The following is a 15,540-nucleotide window of genomic DNA, read 5'->3' as shown; positions in this document are numbered from 1 at the left end:
TAGACTAGTATCAGAAATGCTTATGGGAACAATCGATAAGAGTGGCTTTCCATATCTGATTTTTTTTTTTTTTTAACAAATGAAACACACACACACACACCCCCACTGGTACACGTATGTGAGGGACATGTGGGCCATGGTGTGTAGAGCCATCAACTCTGTGTTAAAAGAAGTAGACACAGACAGCGGCTTGTGGGCTGATCTCATAAAGAGGCGAACAGGCAGCCTCTAACTTTTAATCACACTTCACACCAAAGAGAAGCCACGAGTCAGAGAGGAGAGCGTTTAATCAACGCTGCGAGGCAGGTGAGACACTCAGGTCACACACAGACAAGACAAGTGTTTGAAGTGTGGAGAGTCGGCTGGTTCCAGTAATGAGGAGCATCCTTCGTAATGCCAACGCTGGGTGACCCGACAAGGCTTCAGGAACTGCAAGAAGCTGTGAAGGTAAGAAAAATGGAGGCTTTTGTGTGTCCACCAGTGGTCAGCTTTGAACACAGTTATGAACGGGTGATGTAATGACAAAAAAATAAGCAAGCTTCCTTTCACTTTCTGAAGAATTTGAGATGTCACACCTTCAAGCAAAATAAGAAAACATTGCATTGGCCTTACTTTAACAGACTTCTTGCGATTTTAGAAGCTTTCTTGCATTAACAATGCATTAAAAGGAGAAAAGACGTCAGATATGCAATAGTTTGAGGTGCAAATGCTTAATGGCGCTTGAATGCGGTAGACGATGTGCAAAACTAAATGTAACTAAAACTCATCTCAAACGTAACCTTTGGTTTACTGCCATTGCAAGCAACAGATTTGCCAATCTCAGAATGAAAGTATATTATATAAATCAGTACGCATATTAAGATACCTGATTTTAGGTTGACGTGGTCAATTTAGCATAAACTCTTTAAATAGCATTGAATGCAATAACAGTATTTCAAACAGTACAATGTAACACTTCAGCCTTGCTTTTGTCATACAAAAGTGTGTATAAGATTAGACTGCATTTGGCTTGTTTCAAATTGTATTTGCAAACATACATTTCTCTGCAGACCTTCCAAAAATGTCAGATTTTCAAGCCTTAAATGTGCGTGAGGGATTTTGCAAGGCTGGTGAATGTGGGTCATTTTGAAAGGCTGTGTGGTGCGGCATTGCGATGATCTAAATGATTTCAAGGGAAGATAAGATAAGACAATGTTCAAAACACGATCAAAGTCGCAAATGGCATCTCTGAGGTAACTGCGGCTTGAGTTATGAATCTTTTTCTGCGCATCCCTTGCTAAAGATATCCGTCCGACAAAGTGTGGTCCAAAAGTCTGACTACCCCACTAGTGAAAAGGATGATATTTAGCATTTTAGTGCAAAATTTGAATGCAAAATGTTTAATTGCAAATTATTTTGCAAGCATAACAATGCATTAACTTCACAAATGGATGATCAAGTTCTCAAGCAAGATTTGAGTTCCAAAGATCGTGCTTTTGAAAGTTTACACAAGATTAATACCACAAATTGATGTATTTGATTAGAAATAATGCATAATCTTGCATATTAATCTTTTTGTTGTTGTTGTTGTTGTTGTTGTTTATAGAAAAAAATTATTTCCAGGTTTAAATCTGATTTTAAGACCCAGATTTTCAACATGGAATTTTAGACCTCACGGTCTTGAATGACAAAAAATAAATTCTATAAATCGGGCATAAATGAGCAATGTTGAACATATGCAATACAGCTGTATACTTTCAAGGAAAAAAAACTTATGGTTAAAAACAATTATAACAGTCCTTTTCTATGAAAACATCTCGTTTAAAAACAACTGAAGGAGAAAAAAAAAACATAAAATATGAAAACTATAGGCCAGGATATACAGAGCTGCAGGTGGTGAGGACAAAAACCGACAGATAGTTTGTTAAAAAGGAGAAGTTTAAGAGTTTGTTACTGAAAAGCACCATCTAAACTTAGAGTGTCAGTAAGCAGCAGGTGCAGGTCTGACTGAGGCCTCTGGGGGCCTTGAGACCATCATACGACTAGTTATCAAAAACTGTATTTGATGCCCATTAAACCAAAAAACACTAGTTATAAAACAAGCCACTGAACATTTTGATCGTTAAGTCCCAGAAAAAAGGTTCATAGTAGGTTCGTACTATTGTTGGCACCATTGAATGGTCTGTGATAGACTATAAAGAGAAAAAGAGAGAGTCATCGTATGTTTTTATATTTATGCAAGCTACACTGCAAGGCATATTGTATTTCAAGAGCTTTTCTGACTAACTTCTGTTCATTGTAAACTCAACACAGGAAGGGGAAAAGCATGTGAACAACCTCTTTTGACTTTCTCTTTGTGTATGCATGTGTGTGTATATCTGTGGCACAGAGACAAAGCCGGCCCAGGGTATATTTAGCTACACAGCGTGTGTCACCATCACCGCACCTAAACTGCTAGCATATCCTATAAGCGCATGTCCGCATTAGCAGGCTGGCAGACGGCAGAAACTTCTCACAATTAGCCAGCAAAGCCTAACGCGAATTTACATTCCCCTAGAGGACAGTTTTCAAAATCTGTCAAACTGTCGAAACTGCTTGTGAGATGCCAAGTTAGTAACTTATGTAAAATGCACAACAGTTTCGAGTTCCAGTTACTGGCTGAAAATAAACAAGGTGGTATTATGGGCTACAGTAATCATATGTAGAAGTCTTACATGGCACTAGTACAGCTATAGTGATGAAACCAAACCAAATATCGGAAACTAAAGGTGAGAATTTTGACTGCAACTCGATGCTGGTTGTTTACAGGAGAGCAGCAAAGCTGCCGATGTGAGCATCGTCACACAAAATTGCAACGCTAATAACCCACCAGACCTTTAACACATTGACACATTGATGTGTCTTTTATTTTGACACATCACTAAGAAATGTTGACTGATAAAGAGAATTAGGTTAGTCTTGGAAAAGAACCGCATGTCACTGCGGTTAGCACACCGCTGTTGCCCACACAACTATTAACAAAAGAAGAGCCAGTACGTGAGCTAAAGCCAGTTATATGGGTGTTAGGTGCAACAATTCCACTCACCAGTGGGAAAATGTGAAATGGCCAGGCGTAAAATTGAGTTTACATGTCAAGGATCAAAGGCCATAACATTATGCAGCATTCTGACGCATAATATGATAGACATAAGTGACATTTTCATATTTTTTGTAGGCTAACCCATGAGTTAGCATTGCAGTGGTTCCATTAGGATCCATTGGCTTTGGGATTACTAGAGAAAATAAGCTCAGTGGCCAACAAAAGTTCATGATTCTTACACATTTCATTCCTCTTCACAATTGAACATATTACTTTGAAGCCTAAATACAACCACCTGAAGTTAAAAGCTAAACATAGGCTATAAACAAACAACTCTGAGTCTTTATGAAAAACAAAAACATTTTCCCTTAAAGTTTGAGTTTCCGAAGAGCCCAACACAATGAGATGATGTGATGACTTTACTTGTTCGGATGAGGACGTTTATTTTTCCTGACACCCGGCTTTTTTAAGACAAGCGACAGCTTCAAAAAAAAAAAAAAAGGTATAACTGATGTTTGTGTCGTTGAGTAAACTGTGAAAATATCTTGAGGTTGTGTTCACCACAGACTGTATTTTAGGTAATTTAACCAAAAACACATTTAAAAAAAATTCAGAATGATAGAAACGGAAGCGCTTACGCGAAATCATTTCCGTGTTTTGGCCTACAAAAATACATAATTCCTGCAGCGCTCTAAAAAGATACCAATTTTTTTGGATCTATTCTTGCATTTATTTTAAGATTGTCTTAAACTTGTTTGTTTTCGGACTTGAACTTATACTGATACCTAGTGGTGTGGAAGAAGCATTATACAAAAGAAAAGGTTAACAACGATTTATGTGAAATTCAGTCAAGCATTATGAAAAATAAAACTTATGCTTTTAAGAAATTATTTTAAGTAGAAAGTCCCTTTCGAGAAAAGTCAGTTAACACATTTGCAATTGCTTTTCACACTCACATTAACACTTAAATGCATACCTTGGGTCTTTAGTGACCCAGGATGTCATTCACTACCCTCTCACTACCCTCTCTTAAATCTAAAATTTGGACATCAACTTTTTTAGTATTCCTCAATTATTCATTATAAACAATATAACAAGAAAAAAATATAAAATATAGAAGAATATCTGTTTTCTGATTCATTTTTTGTAAAAAAAAAAAAAAAAAGTGTATAGGGTCGCTAGAGACCCTAGGTGTGTAATAGTGTAAGTATTTTTTTTGTGCGCAACAACATGTAAATATCTGATGACTCAATACATGCAATTCACCTTTATTCCTTGAGGTGGCACTGTTTGATAGACAATAATTACGTGATGTTTCAATCATATTTATCGCAGGCATAAAACAAATATCAACAGCTAAAATTGAACTGGTTTGAATGGCTTTACTGCAGAGCAATTACTGTATGGTGGATGTGGTGAATATCAGTGATCAAAATAATGTTTTTGAAGTAATTTAAAACGTTTTAAAAATACGCTTGAGGTTGCGAATACGAGCCACATGATGAATGAACTGTAGAAGGGCGCTCTGAGGATGACGCCGATTGTAAAATCATCTGCTCAAACTGAACCCTTATAACAAAATATGCTTTAATTTATTTTTCTGTAATTATTCTTAAAATATCAAGAAATTCAGAAATTAGAGATCCATCTGTGCTGGAAATATAGGTCCGGGTTGCTAAAGACCTGAATATTTAAGAATGGTTGGCGAAACATTCATGCATTTAAGGGTGACATGAACCGCCCATAATGTTTTTTAAATAACCCAAATAGCCAGGGGTGTACGTAAGTTTTTTTATTCTGGTTCTCATGAGAGCACCTGGAGATTTGGTTTGGTGCTCATTAAATATTACTATAAAAATAAAATAATTAATAATAGTGATAATAGTATTATTGCATTTTATTTATTTTGTAATTTAATAATTAATAGTGCGATAAAACTATTATATTTTAAAATAAAAAGCGACATAAAAATACAATCATTTTATAGTACACTTTAAAATACAATGCCAATATTTACTTTTGTTTTTTTTTTTATATGAATTGTTATAATTTTCAAACCTACAATCAGCAAGCCTTTATTTTGGCAGGTTGTCAGCAACTAAGGTTACGTTTACACGACAATGATTTCAAAACGATTCGCGTTTACACATATCCGCGAAAACTGCCAAAAACGTTGTATTAAGTATGCCAGGCCAGTAGTTGGCGCGCTGTTTGTTTGCCCTTGCATTTAAAATCGACACATACTGCGCATGGCTACATACCTAAAATGTACTACGCACGCACATGACGTCACCATTTTCAAACATTTCCGTATTAGGTGTTTACACGGAAACGATAACGCTGGTGTTTTCAAAAACTTGCACCTTTTTGTTCCAACCCAAAATTACGTGTTTTCAGTCCCCAAAACGCAGTTGTCGTGTCTAATGCATAAAATGCATAAAAAGTTTCCCGCTTTTGGCTGAAAACATTGCGTAAACAGCCCCGAAGACTACGTTTACACTAGTGCATTTTCATTTCAAAATGCGTAACTTTTGCTACGGTTCCGCATGACATTTACACTACTCCATGAATAACTCCACTACACACTACACTACTCCAGTTTGAAAACTCTGGGGTTGCGTTTGAGTGTAAACAGACCAAAATGGAGATTTTTTAAAATGATGGCATGGCTGCCCACATTCGCTCTATTGTAAATAATAACGTTCATTTGTTGCGTCTCATTTCAAAGTCTCATTTAAGAAAAGTAACTGTTAAATTGCAAAGTAAAAATTAAATTACAGTACGTTTACACCCAAAGGAATAACAGTCAATTTTATTACGGTTACTTCTCTTAAATTAAAACATCCTTGATGAATTATATATGGCCTGAATGGTCATGTGACATGCATTTTCGGTTGTGTAGTATAGACGGAGATTATTTCTGAAATGCAGTGAAAATGCTAGTGTAGACTAGGATAATTTTATTGTTTTTAAAACAATAAAGCACGAGTGTAAAGAGGGCCTAAGTATATGCAACAGCGGGTTTTGTGCTCCAGAGTGCCGAGCGTAAGTGAAGCGCATTAGTGATTGCGTTTACACGTTCCCTCTTAATGCGATTATAATGAGATTTTGGCAATACTGCAATTAAACTTTACCTCACGTAAATGCAATATTCCAATCTAAATAATAAGATTAAGCTCATAATCGCAGCAAGCATAATCGTATTAGCATAGGTGGTGTACGCCAATTTTAATTGAAATATACAGGCATGTAAACACCTTAATTGCATTATTTCCACTCTGACCAAAGTCAAAGACTATAGAACACCCAAGACACTCGTATCGTTTTGAATGGGGAAAAATCCAAAGCTCATTATGGCCGTTCTGTCGACGGAAGCCCCACCCTCTGAGTAAAAGAGCCAATCGCTAATCTGTAAAGTCATTACAACCGCCGTTAAAAGTCCCGGTTGCTATAGAAACAGTCAGCGTTCTGAGACGTGCGCTTAAGACTGTGCATGCGCACTGGCCGATCTAACCTGAAAAATAAGCTTTATTTAACGCTACTTGAAATGTTAAATTATACTAAGTGACAACTTAGATATTTGAGTTGAATCAACTTAAAATTTTAAGGCAGCTGGGTAACTTACCCATCTGTTAAGTTTAGCAAACACAACTATATAAATTGTTACTTAGTACAACTTAACATTTCAAGTTGAATAAACTTATTTTAGTTGACTGAACTTAAAATTTTAAGGCAGCAGGGACTCAACAAATTGTGTTTTTTTTTATTTTTTACAGTGTACAGGGCTCTAGACTGCAACTAAAATGGTCGTGTTGCAACATTTTTTCATTTTTTTGTTAAAATTTGACATGGTCACATAAATTGTGCGATCAATTATGGTTTGCGCTGTTACAAAGCATCTGCTCCATACAGCTGGTGTTGCAGAGCCGCGGTACATTGTAGCAGGAGTCAGAATTCACTGATCACGTCAAGAGAGGTGCTTATAATATAGAAAAAATTATGTGAATGTTGAAGAAAAAATGGTGGATGGAGGATTTGCAACATGCAAACATGCAAGCACCATCTCCAACAGCTGGTTTAGTCTTACATTTCCTTTTGTTTTTTCTTCTGAAAATCTTCTTATCTTTACTGTTCACCTCATGTTAGGCTGTGGAGGATTTCTTTTATTTATTTTTATTTATTAGTGTTTTGTAATTTATGTTTTGTAATTTATCAGTCGGTATATATTACAGCATGTGGTGTATGCTATGCTTTCCCTGGTGAAAAAAACAGCATATGCTGGTTTTGATGCTGGGATGCTGGTTAGGTAGGTTTTGATGCTGGTTTAAGCTGGTCCTTTGCTGGTTTACGCTGGTCCTTAGCTGGTTTATGCTGGTCCTTTGCTGGTTCATGCTGGTCCTTGACCAGCAACATGACCAGCTTAAACCAGCTAAGGACCAGCATAAACCAGCAAAGGACCAGCTTAAACCAGCACCAAAACCTACCTAACCAGCATTCCAGAATCAAAACATACCTACCAGCATATGCTGGTTTTTTCACCAGGGTTGTCTTATTCGTTTTTGAATAAACAAGTCCTAAACACGCGTCTCTGAACACTTCCTGGAAACTGGAACTTCTAATGGCAGCTGCTGGCGATTGGCTCTTTTATTTAAAAGGCGGGATTTATTTAGCCATGTTGTGCATTGGAATTCCTCCCATTCGTCAGAAATATGTGTCCACCATCTTTATTTATCTAAAAGCTTTGATGTAAATTATTTTCAACATATATTTAACATAATTGAATGCTATTCATTATTTTTTGTGTAGGGTGACAATGCTGTGCTTGCAACCATCTGGAAATGCACATCTAGTTTATCTATCATATCAGTTTGTACATTATGGTGAGTTACCGCGCACAGACACACACACTAACAATGGTCAGCATAGCGCCACATTGCAGGCGTGGTCTCATAGCTGTGGTTTGAGCGAGCATCCACAATTCATCCCCTCCACATCAAGACAATGCTCTTCTCTCGCTCCGTTCAACAAGCACACAAGGTTTCATTGGCTCGTGGCTTGGCCTAACAGTCTCATTGTTTTGCTCTGTGGTAAGCATACATGCACCTCGCTGTCACGCTCGAGTCCAGATTTCCAGCTCATAAAAAGGCAGAGCAGATAAAAGAAAGGGATGATCAGGATGTGGTTAGCCTACATGAAAACTCACACACTCTGTTAACTTGGAGAAAGGTTCTGAGAGAAACATGAAACCACAGTGAGCGTGGGGTTAGACATATGAGTCTTAAGATGTGCATAACTAGATGATCTATATGTACCCTCATGCTACTGCTGGGATTTTGATCATATGCATTCAGTGGGTGCTAAAGTATTTAAAAAGTTAAGTTACACTTGAAAATGAATTTTGCATTACATATATCAAATACAATTATATGTCAAAGTCACATTTTCTTGGTTGAATAAACATTACTTACACTATTAGCAAAACTATTCTATTTTATATTTTTACATTAACAATGTAATCAATATATGAATCTCAAGTTAGTGTTTTTAAGCATTTTATATTTATTTTAAAATAACAACTCATAGCAGCAACAATTTAAACAATACATTTTACTTGTGAACTTATGTTCAGCTATTCTTTTCAATAGTTACCTTTAAACTACTGTTGATTTGTTTGCATCACTGTCATCAAAGCTTTATAAATACTGGTCACAGACATGGAAATTTACTTTCGGTTTCACCAAACTGATTACTAACTAAAAACTCACACAGATCATGTTTTCATGCTATTTTTAGTCTTATTTTGACATAACAAAGTGGTTATATCTAAGTGTGTGAGTTGTTTACTTACTTTTTGGCAATAGTCTTCCCATTAACACCATTATATTGTTCATTCAGGCTGATTCGCGAACATGGAATGCGCATGAACAAAAAAAGCGGGATTAATCGCATAAACCAATCACAGCCGATCAAAACCAGTCATATCCAATTATGTCGCGATGGAGCCATTGCCTCCTCTCACGTGACTTTCCCCCATTCTCTAAATGCTGCGTTTACGGGTTGAAGGACATGTTTCCTGGAAACAGTGTGCAACAAGGTTTGCCATACATTTTCTCTTGTTTGGTGGGTGTGTCAAAATGTCAGCCCAATCACCTGTAACATGTATACAAAGCCCATGGTATTAAAGTGAGACAGCTTCGCACAATGCATGCATTTATAGTCCTCCATGATGCTGTAAATAAGTTGACACAAATCTTGCTATGGCTGTTGTTTACACGCTGATGCACATACTGCTATATACAGTGGGAATTTGTAAGTAAATGTAATTAACATCAAAATAAATACACAAGAGCAAGTATATTGCTTGCACGTGTTTATTTACATTAAAGGCATAATAACTAAAATAATAAGAGCACAAGTATAGATCTGGAACTTCTTTAAGTCTGTCTAATATCATGTAGTAATTGCAATGTCTTCTGGTCTATATCCTTTCCTTAGGAAGGTGTGCTAGACACTGATTAATGTAACATGAAAATACTATACATATTTATACGTTTTGCTATTGTATTGCGGAGTGACACTTTCATAAACTTTTCTATCCTCCTCTAATTGGGCTATATAATAGTAAATATTACAGAATCATAGCACGACAGTGATCAAGAATAATGATAAGCCTAACACTCACAATAAAAATAATAAGGTCATATGGATTGTAACAGTCTCGGAGGTAAGAAGTGGATTATCCTTCACCTGAAATGTTTGTCTTTTCATCCTGAAAAGCAAGGCAAATCTTGGATCACAATAATGAGGATCCACAGTTTCCACAAATCCCTTCACTCGACTGGGATGTTCTCTTTCATTCTGGACAGCAAGGGCAGTGGCTATAACAATGAGCGTATTTTGCAGTATAAAACACGTATTTATACTGATTCAAAAAGTACACAAAGAATGGCCTTCTCAGCTGCCATAGTTGCAACTCTTGCGTCATTGGAACAGGGTGTTCAACGCACCACCATTTCCGTTTAAAATACCTTTTGCATCGTTTTGTCAGGGCTGAAGGTGAAACTTTCTTTGGAAAAACAAGTGATGTATACACTTGTTATAATTAAATATTAAAATATTTAACAATATTAAACATAATTAAATGTTATAAGTTGTAATACTGGCGTTGTTTTATTTTTGTACTATAATTTTTTTCTCATCCAATAATTTGAGGAGACACAGCCTTCCTTGCTTCCTTATATATATATATATATATATATATATATATATGAAGAGTTCAGATGCAAAACCAGCTAAATCCATCTAACGTCTTTCTCTACAAAATGCATTTTTATCAGGCTCAGATGTATAGGTTTCTAAGTACCGGTACTTCTGATTGGGCTAAGGCTGGTATTTTAGCGAGTTTGAAGAAAAAGTATCTGATGGACGTATAATATGTGTCAAGAGCATTCACTCAGTATCATTATCTCATTTTTGACTGAGATGGCTTTTAGCTGGTTTTGCATCTGAACTCTTCATATACTTTTTTGTGTTATCCAGTGCAGTGCCATTAAGTAAATGTGGCTCGCATGTTCCAATACTGTTTAATAATCTAGATCTGCAGGTTTAATTTTTCTTATGCACTTTAGAAAACTAACACGAGAGACCTGTATGTTTGTGTGGAAAGAGATTATGTTTTATCTGACCTTTAGTCTGGAAAGGAAGCTAAAATTACCAGTTGTAAGTGTCAATGCAGAGACAGAATACAATGTGTCAATGACATCAGAGGGGAAGTAGGGCTGTACAGTTGTTAGCATAGTGTTTGGTCTCACTAGATCGTTCTTTCTCTGTCCGTCATAATCAACTATTCTTCCATTGGTAACCCACAAAATGGTTGCAGATCAGACAGTGTGGGTTTTTAGAACCCCCGTCGGGACAACTTGGGTTCCCACCCTGTCTGAATCACCCCAGTGGTCGCATTCAAGTCCAGGATGCTACACACCCCCAATGTTCATTAACACTTCGTAGTCACTTCAAAGAGGCTGTTGCTATTAACATTTCTTAGACACTCACATTTGAACAGTAATGCTGAAAGAACGCTAGAAGAAAGTCCTTGATGTAGACTCAGAGTTTCTAAAGGTATTAGTAATAATCTTCAACAGTTGTTGTCACTTCAATGTTAGTTAGGACAATAGTGTGGATGTTCACATGACTAGTGCAACTGCAACAACAACAACAACAGACACCACAAGGGGATTTTTGACTTATTACCTCATCTACACCCGTAATGACAAGAACGTTACAAAGTTTTAGGTTCAGATGGTAGAGCACCTATAATCAGGTAAGTGAAGGTCAGCATGTTCAGCAGAAATTGCTTTGCTGTGACACTCATAACTTCTTGCAGAACGTATTCAGTGACTGCATGGTGAAATCTGACACACCAACGAGACCACCTGCAAAGGAAATAACTGTGCTCTTTCGTTATAGGTAAAGCTCCTGGTGGCAGCATGACTGAGAAGAGACACTAACATCTGAGTAACTCCAGACACCACACACAGAAAGAGAACCAGGTGCATCTTGTGCGAAACCAATCAGAAGAGTCATACCTGCTGAAAATGGAGTCTGCTTTCTCACGGGTGATATGGGAACCTGAGGGAGAGTCCGAAGAGCTCTCTCCGAGAGGTCTTGGACTGCGTCGCAAACGGGAATTCATCCCCGAAGACAAGAAAGACGCGACCTACTGGGAGAAGCGCCGCAAGAACAATGAGGCGGCAAAGCGCTCGCGAGAAAAACGAAGGGTGAACGACTACGTCTTGGAGACTCGATTGGTTTCGTTGAGTGAGGAAAACGCACGCTTGCGAGCAGAGCTCTTGGCTTTGAAGCTTCGATACGGTTTGCTTAACCCTGGGACGCCCTATTCAGCTTCTCAAAGGGCGCTATCTCAGCTTCACGCTTTGGCACCGCAACCTTTGGTTTCTTGCCCAGACAAAGACCTCTACTGGGGTAGACGCCAAGACAGAGAGGCTTCTCATCTATCAGGGAGCCAACAAGCACCGGTCTGTCTTGGTACTCACCCCGGGTCAGCCTTCCTGCCTACGCATCCCATGGCGATACGAAGAAACCACCCGTACTTCCTAGACTTCCCCAGCCTCCATTCTTCTACAGCCACGCCTTTACTCTTTCCCTCACACCTCGCCTCAACAGCGGCACCTTGGGCGGGACGGCCCCTGCTCCAGCCAGGGAATCAGAGGATCTTGTCGGACGAGGAAGGTGAGCAGCAGGTGCCAGCAGATTCTAGCACCGCTCTGCCGCATAAACTAAGACTAAAGACACAAAACTCCCAGCGCAAAGATAGCAGAGATAAATCTGCGTCTCCAATCCCAGCATACATTTCTGATTGAAATCAAGCTGTTGACAAAATGACTCAGTAGTTGTGAGTCATCCTACTCATTTTTGATAACTGAACAGTGGCTGTATACCAGGAAGTTTGTTACAAACCATTGTGATAAAAAAAATATTTCTTTGATCAAAAGGTCACACTTTCAGATCAAGTTTCCAAGAGTCAATATTTCCATCATTGAGGTTTAAAATGGCAGACTTGAATTGGGATTATGACGCACATGTTTAGTTTTTTTTTTTATCTTTTAATATCGACAGGAAAGTAGGGGTGAGAGAAGGAGAACAGTATTTTAGCTACAGAAAAAGGAATTGACTAAAATTGGACTCGAACAGGAATCGAACCACTAACTTGTCCATAACTTCCACCATCTTTCACAATAACTTCTATTGTGAATGCATTTACATTTATGTATTTGGCAGATGCTTTTATCCAAAGCAACTTACGTTGCATTTAGGTGTATACGTTATATCATTCATAGATTACCTGGAAACAGAACCTTGGCGATTAAAACAAAAAACGAAAAAAGCAGAATTGAAAAAAGATGTTACATCTGTACACATGCTAAAATATTTTATTACAATCCAAAGCACAATGCAAACAGATACTGATGTCATCTCTTTGCAGTTTCTTTCAAAATGTGAACATAAGTTTCTGAGAGGCCTAAAACCGCTTAACCACCGATCAGATGCATGCAAATGAGACCAAAAGAAATTTAAGGGATACTCACCACGTGTCAAAGAGCCTGAAAAGAGCGGGTAAGAGGATATTTCTGGAATCCTTTTGTCGGGGTGAAGATTGCATGCTTGTACTTTTATTTGACTTCCTTTTTGATTGTGTCATGTGACGTCTCATTCATGTGACTTGTTTGATACAGCACCTGTGTTTGGAAAGGTGTTTATGCACCAAGTAAGGTCACCTGTGACCCATGTGAAAACAATTGCTTGCTTGCTACTCAAAAGTTAAAGCTGTGATGCAATAAGTGGCCTGTATTTTCTGTAAACGTTTTGTAAAGTGAACCCCGGGTATTAAGACTTGTTTGGCTTAATATAATGTAAATGACGTTTCTTACTTAAATATGCAGTAGAAAACCATGAGAGATTTACATTTTTTTAAAAAAATCCACGTCGTTTTGTATTTATTTTGGGGGGGGGGGTTGGTATGATGTCAAATAGTTGCATGCACTTGGTGAGCTACTGCCGCTACCTGTTGCCATTATTAGACAACACAACTTAAAACACAACTCAGAAAAAAAAAAAAAAATGATACAATGACCACAGCTACTGAAAGAGCCTACAAGTGGCAATGAATATAAGCGTAGGATTAAACCAAATGTCGTACCATTGATTTTTCCCCATAAGGAGTCTAAACAACCCAAAATAGTGAAACTCAAAATAGCGGCACCCCCCTATATTGCAAAATATGTATAAAACAATAAGGATTTTTTAAATAACGTAAATGTTGCATGGGTTTTCTACTGCATATTTCAGTAAGAGACATCATTTATGTTATATTAAGCCATACAAGTCTTAATACGGGTTCCCTTTAAGAATTCTGGAGATTTGAGTTTTTGTTAAAATTCAAACTACGTATGAACCAGTGCCTTTGCAGATTTTACCTGCTGTAAGCTAGTTTGAATTCAATTTAATTTTTTATTTTTTATCTGCACAATATATTTTGTATAGTTTTTGAAAGAATTACACAGCGCTGATCTTTGATGATGTAACTCTTGTTCAATTTATAGTATATAGTTGTAGACAAATGCACAATCAAGGTCAGCTTTTAGAGAATATGGACTGACTGGTCAACAAAACCAACTTCAGCATCTCAGGAATTTTGCTTTTGTGATCGTTGGCTAAAATATTGTCTTAATCCATACTTTTAACATTGGTTTCTTTACATCAGTAGCCTACCTCCACACCAGTTTTGTGTAGTTTGATAAATCTCTGAACTGTTGATGTCAAAATTGTATTTCAAGGGCGGCGAAGAGCCATGGGACTCATCTGGACTTGTTCAGTCGTCCCGAGTGCCACTTGCATTTAGAAACTTGCTAAATGCTTGAAAACAAATGTGTGCCTATGGTAACTGTATTACTAACATGTTAACAACAATAACTGCTGACAAACCATTAGCTGTAATGCAAATTTGAGGGATAGTTCACCCCAAAATAAAAATTCTGCAATTAATTACTCATCCTCATGTCGTTCCAAACCCGTGAGACCTTTGTTCATCTTTGGAACACAAATTAAGATACTTTTGAGGAAGTCTGAGAGCTTTCTGACCCTGCATAGACAGCAACGCAACTGACACGTTCAAGGCCCAGAAAGGTAGTAAAAACATTGTTAAAATAGTCCTTGTGACATCAGTGGTTCAACCGTAATGTTATGAAGCTACAAGAATACTTTTGTGTGCAAAGAAAGCAAAAATAACGGAAAATAACGTTGTCAAAAAAGCTCTCCCATTTCATCAAAAATATCTTACGGTTTGTCTTACTGTTTTGGAACGCCATGAAAGTGAGTAACAAATGCCAGGATTTTTGTTTTTGGGTGAACGCTCCCTTTAACAAGGAGGAAATGTGAAATCGATTGTTTTACCTTGTGTTACTGACTGACTATCTCATTTTCATTTAGATATACATTTTACAGAATGTAATTGACTTTTGCTTGCATGCTGTTTTAGCTTCACATTTCAATTAATGAAATATGAATCTACTGAACTATAGGATTAACAGACAAGAGCAGAAATAACGATTAGTTGGTTTACCTTAAGTATTCCTTTCATCATCAGATCACTGATCTCTTTTTGCAATCATAATTGTGATCCAAAAAGTCATTCGCGTTTGCATGTATGCATTTAGCAGACACTTTTTGCAACTTACACTCAAGCCACGATGTTTGTCATTTATTGTTGAACCTGTGATCACATGCTAACAGCTATACCAGTACTTAAATTACATACATTTGTATATTTTTTTTTAAACACTTCTTGTTTTACCACAGATGTACTTTTAATCTTGTTCAGCTGCATTAAGTTGTATGATCTTCAGGATGTTTTCATTTTTACAATAAATTGCAAATGAAAATCTCAGATTTCTGACGTTGTTACT

The 15,540-nt window shown here is 37.3% G+C and overlaps 1 protein-coding gene across 1 annotated transcript; it reads left to right on the top strand.

The window, feature by feature from the left end:
- Positions 1-137: 137 nt before the first annotated feature.
- On the top strand, positions 138-13,709 carry nfil3-4 (nuclear factor, interleukin 3 regulated, member 4). Its single transcript, XM_051094630.1, has 2 exons — positions 138-447; positions 11,525-13,709. Exon 2 carries the CDS (start codon positions 11,653-11,655, stop codon positions 12,436-12,438), a length of 786 nt encoding a protein of 261 aa, XP_050950587.1. The 5' UTR covers positions 138-447; positions 11,525-11,652; the 3' UTR covers positions 12,439-13,709.
- The last annotated feature ends 1,831 nt before the right edge of the window (positions 13,710-15,540 follow it).

This window comes from Labeo rohita, chromosome 22 (assembly GCF_022985175.1).
Source record: "Labeo rohita strain BAU-BD-2019 chromosome 22, IGBB_LRoh.1.0, whole genome shotgun sequence".
Lineage (NCBI taxonomy): Eukaryota > Metazoa > Chordata > Actinopteri > Cypriniformes > Cyprinidae > Labeo > Labeo rohita.
Note: the sequence above shows the minus strand (reverse complement) of the source record. Positions and strands in the feature narration are given on the sequence as shown.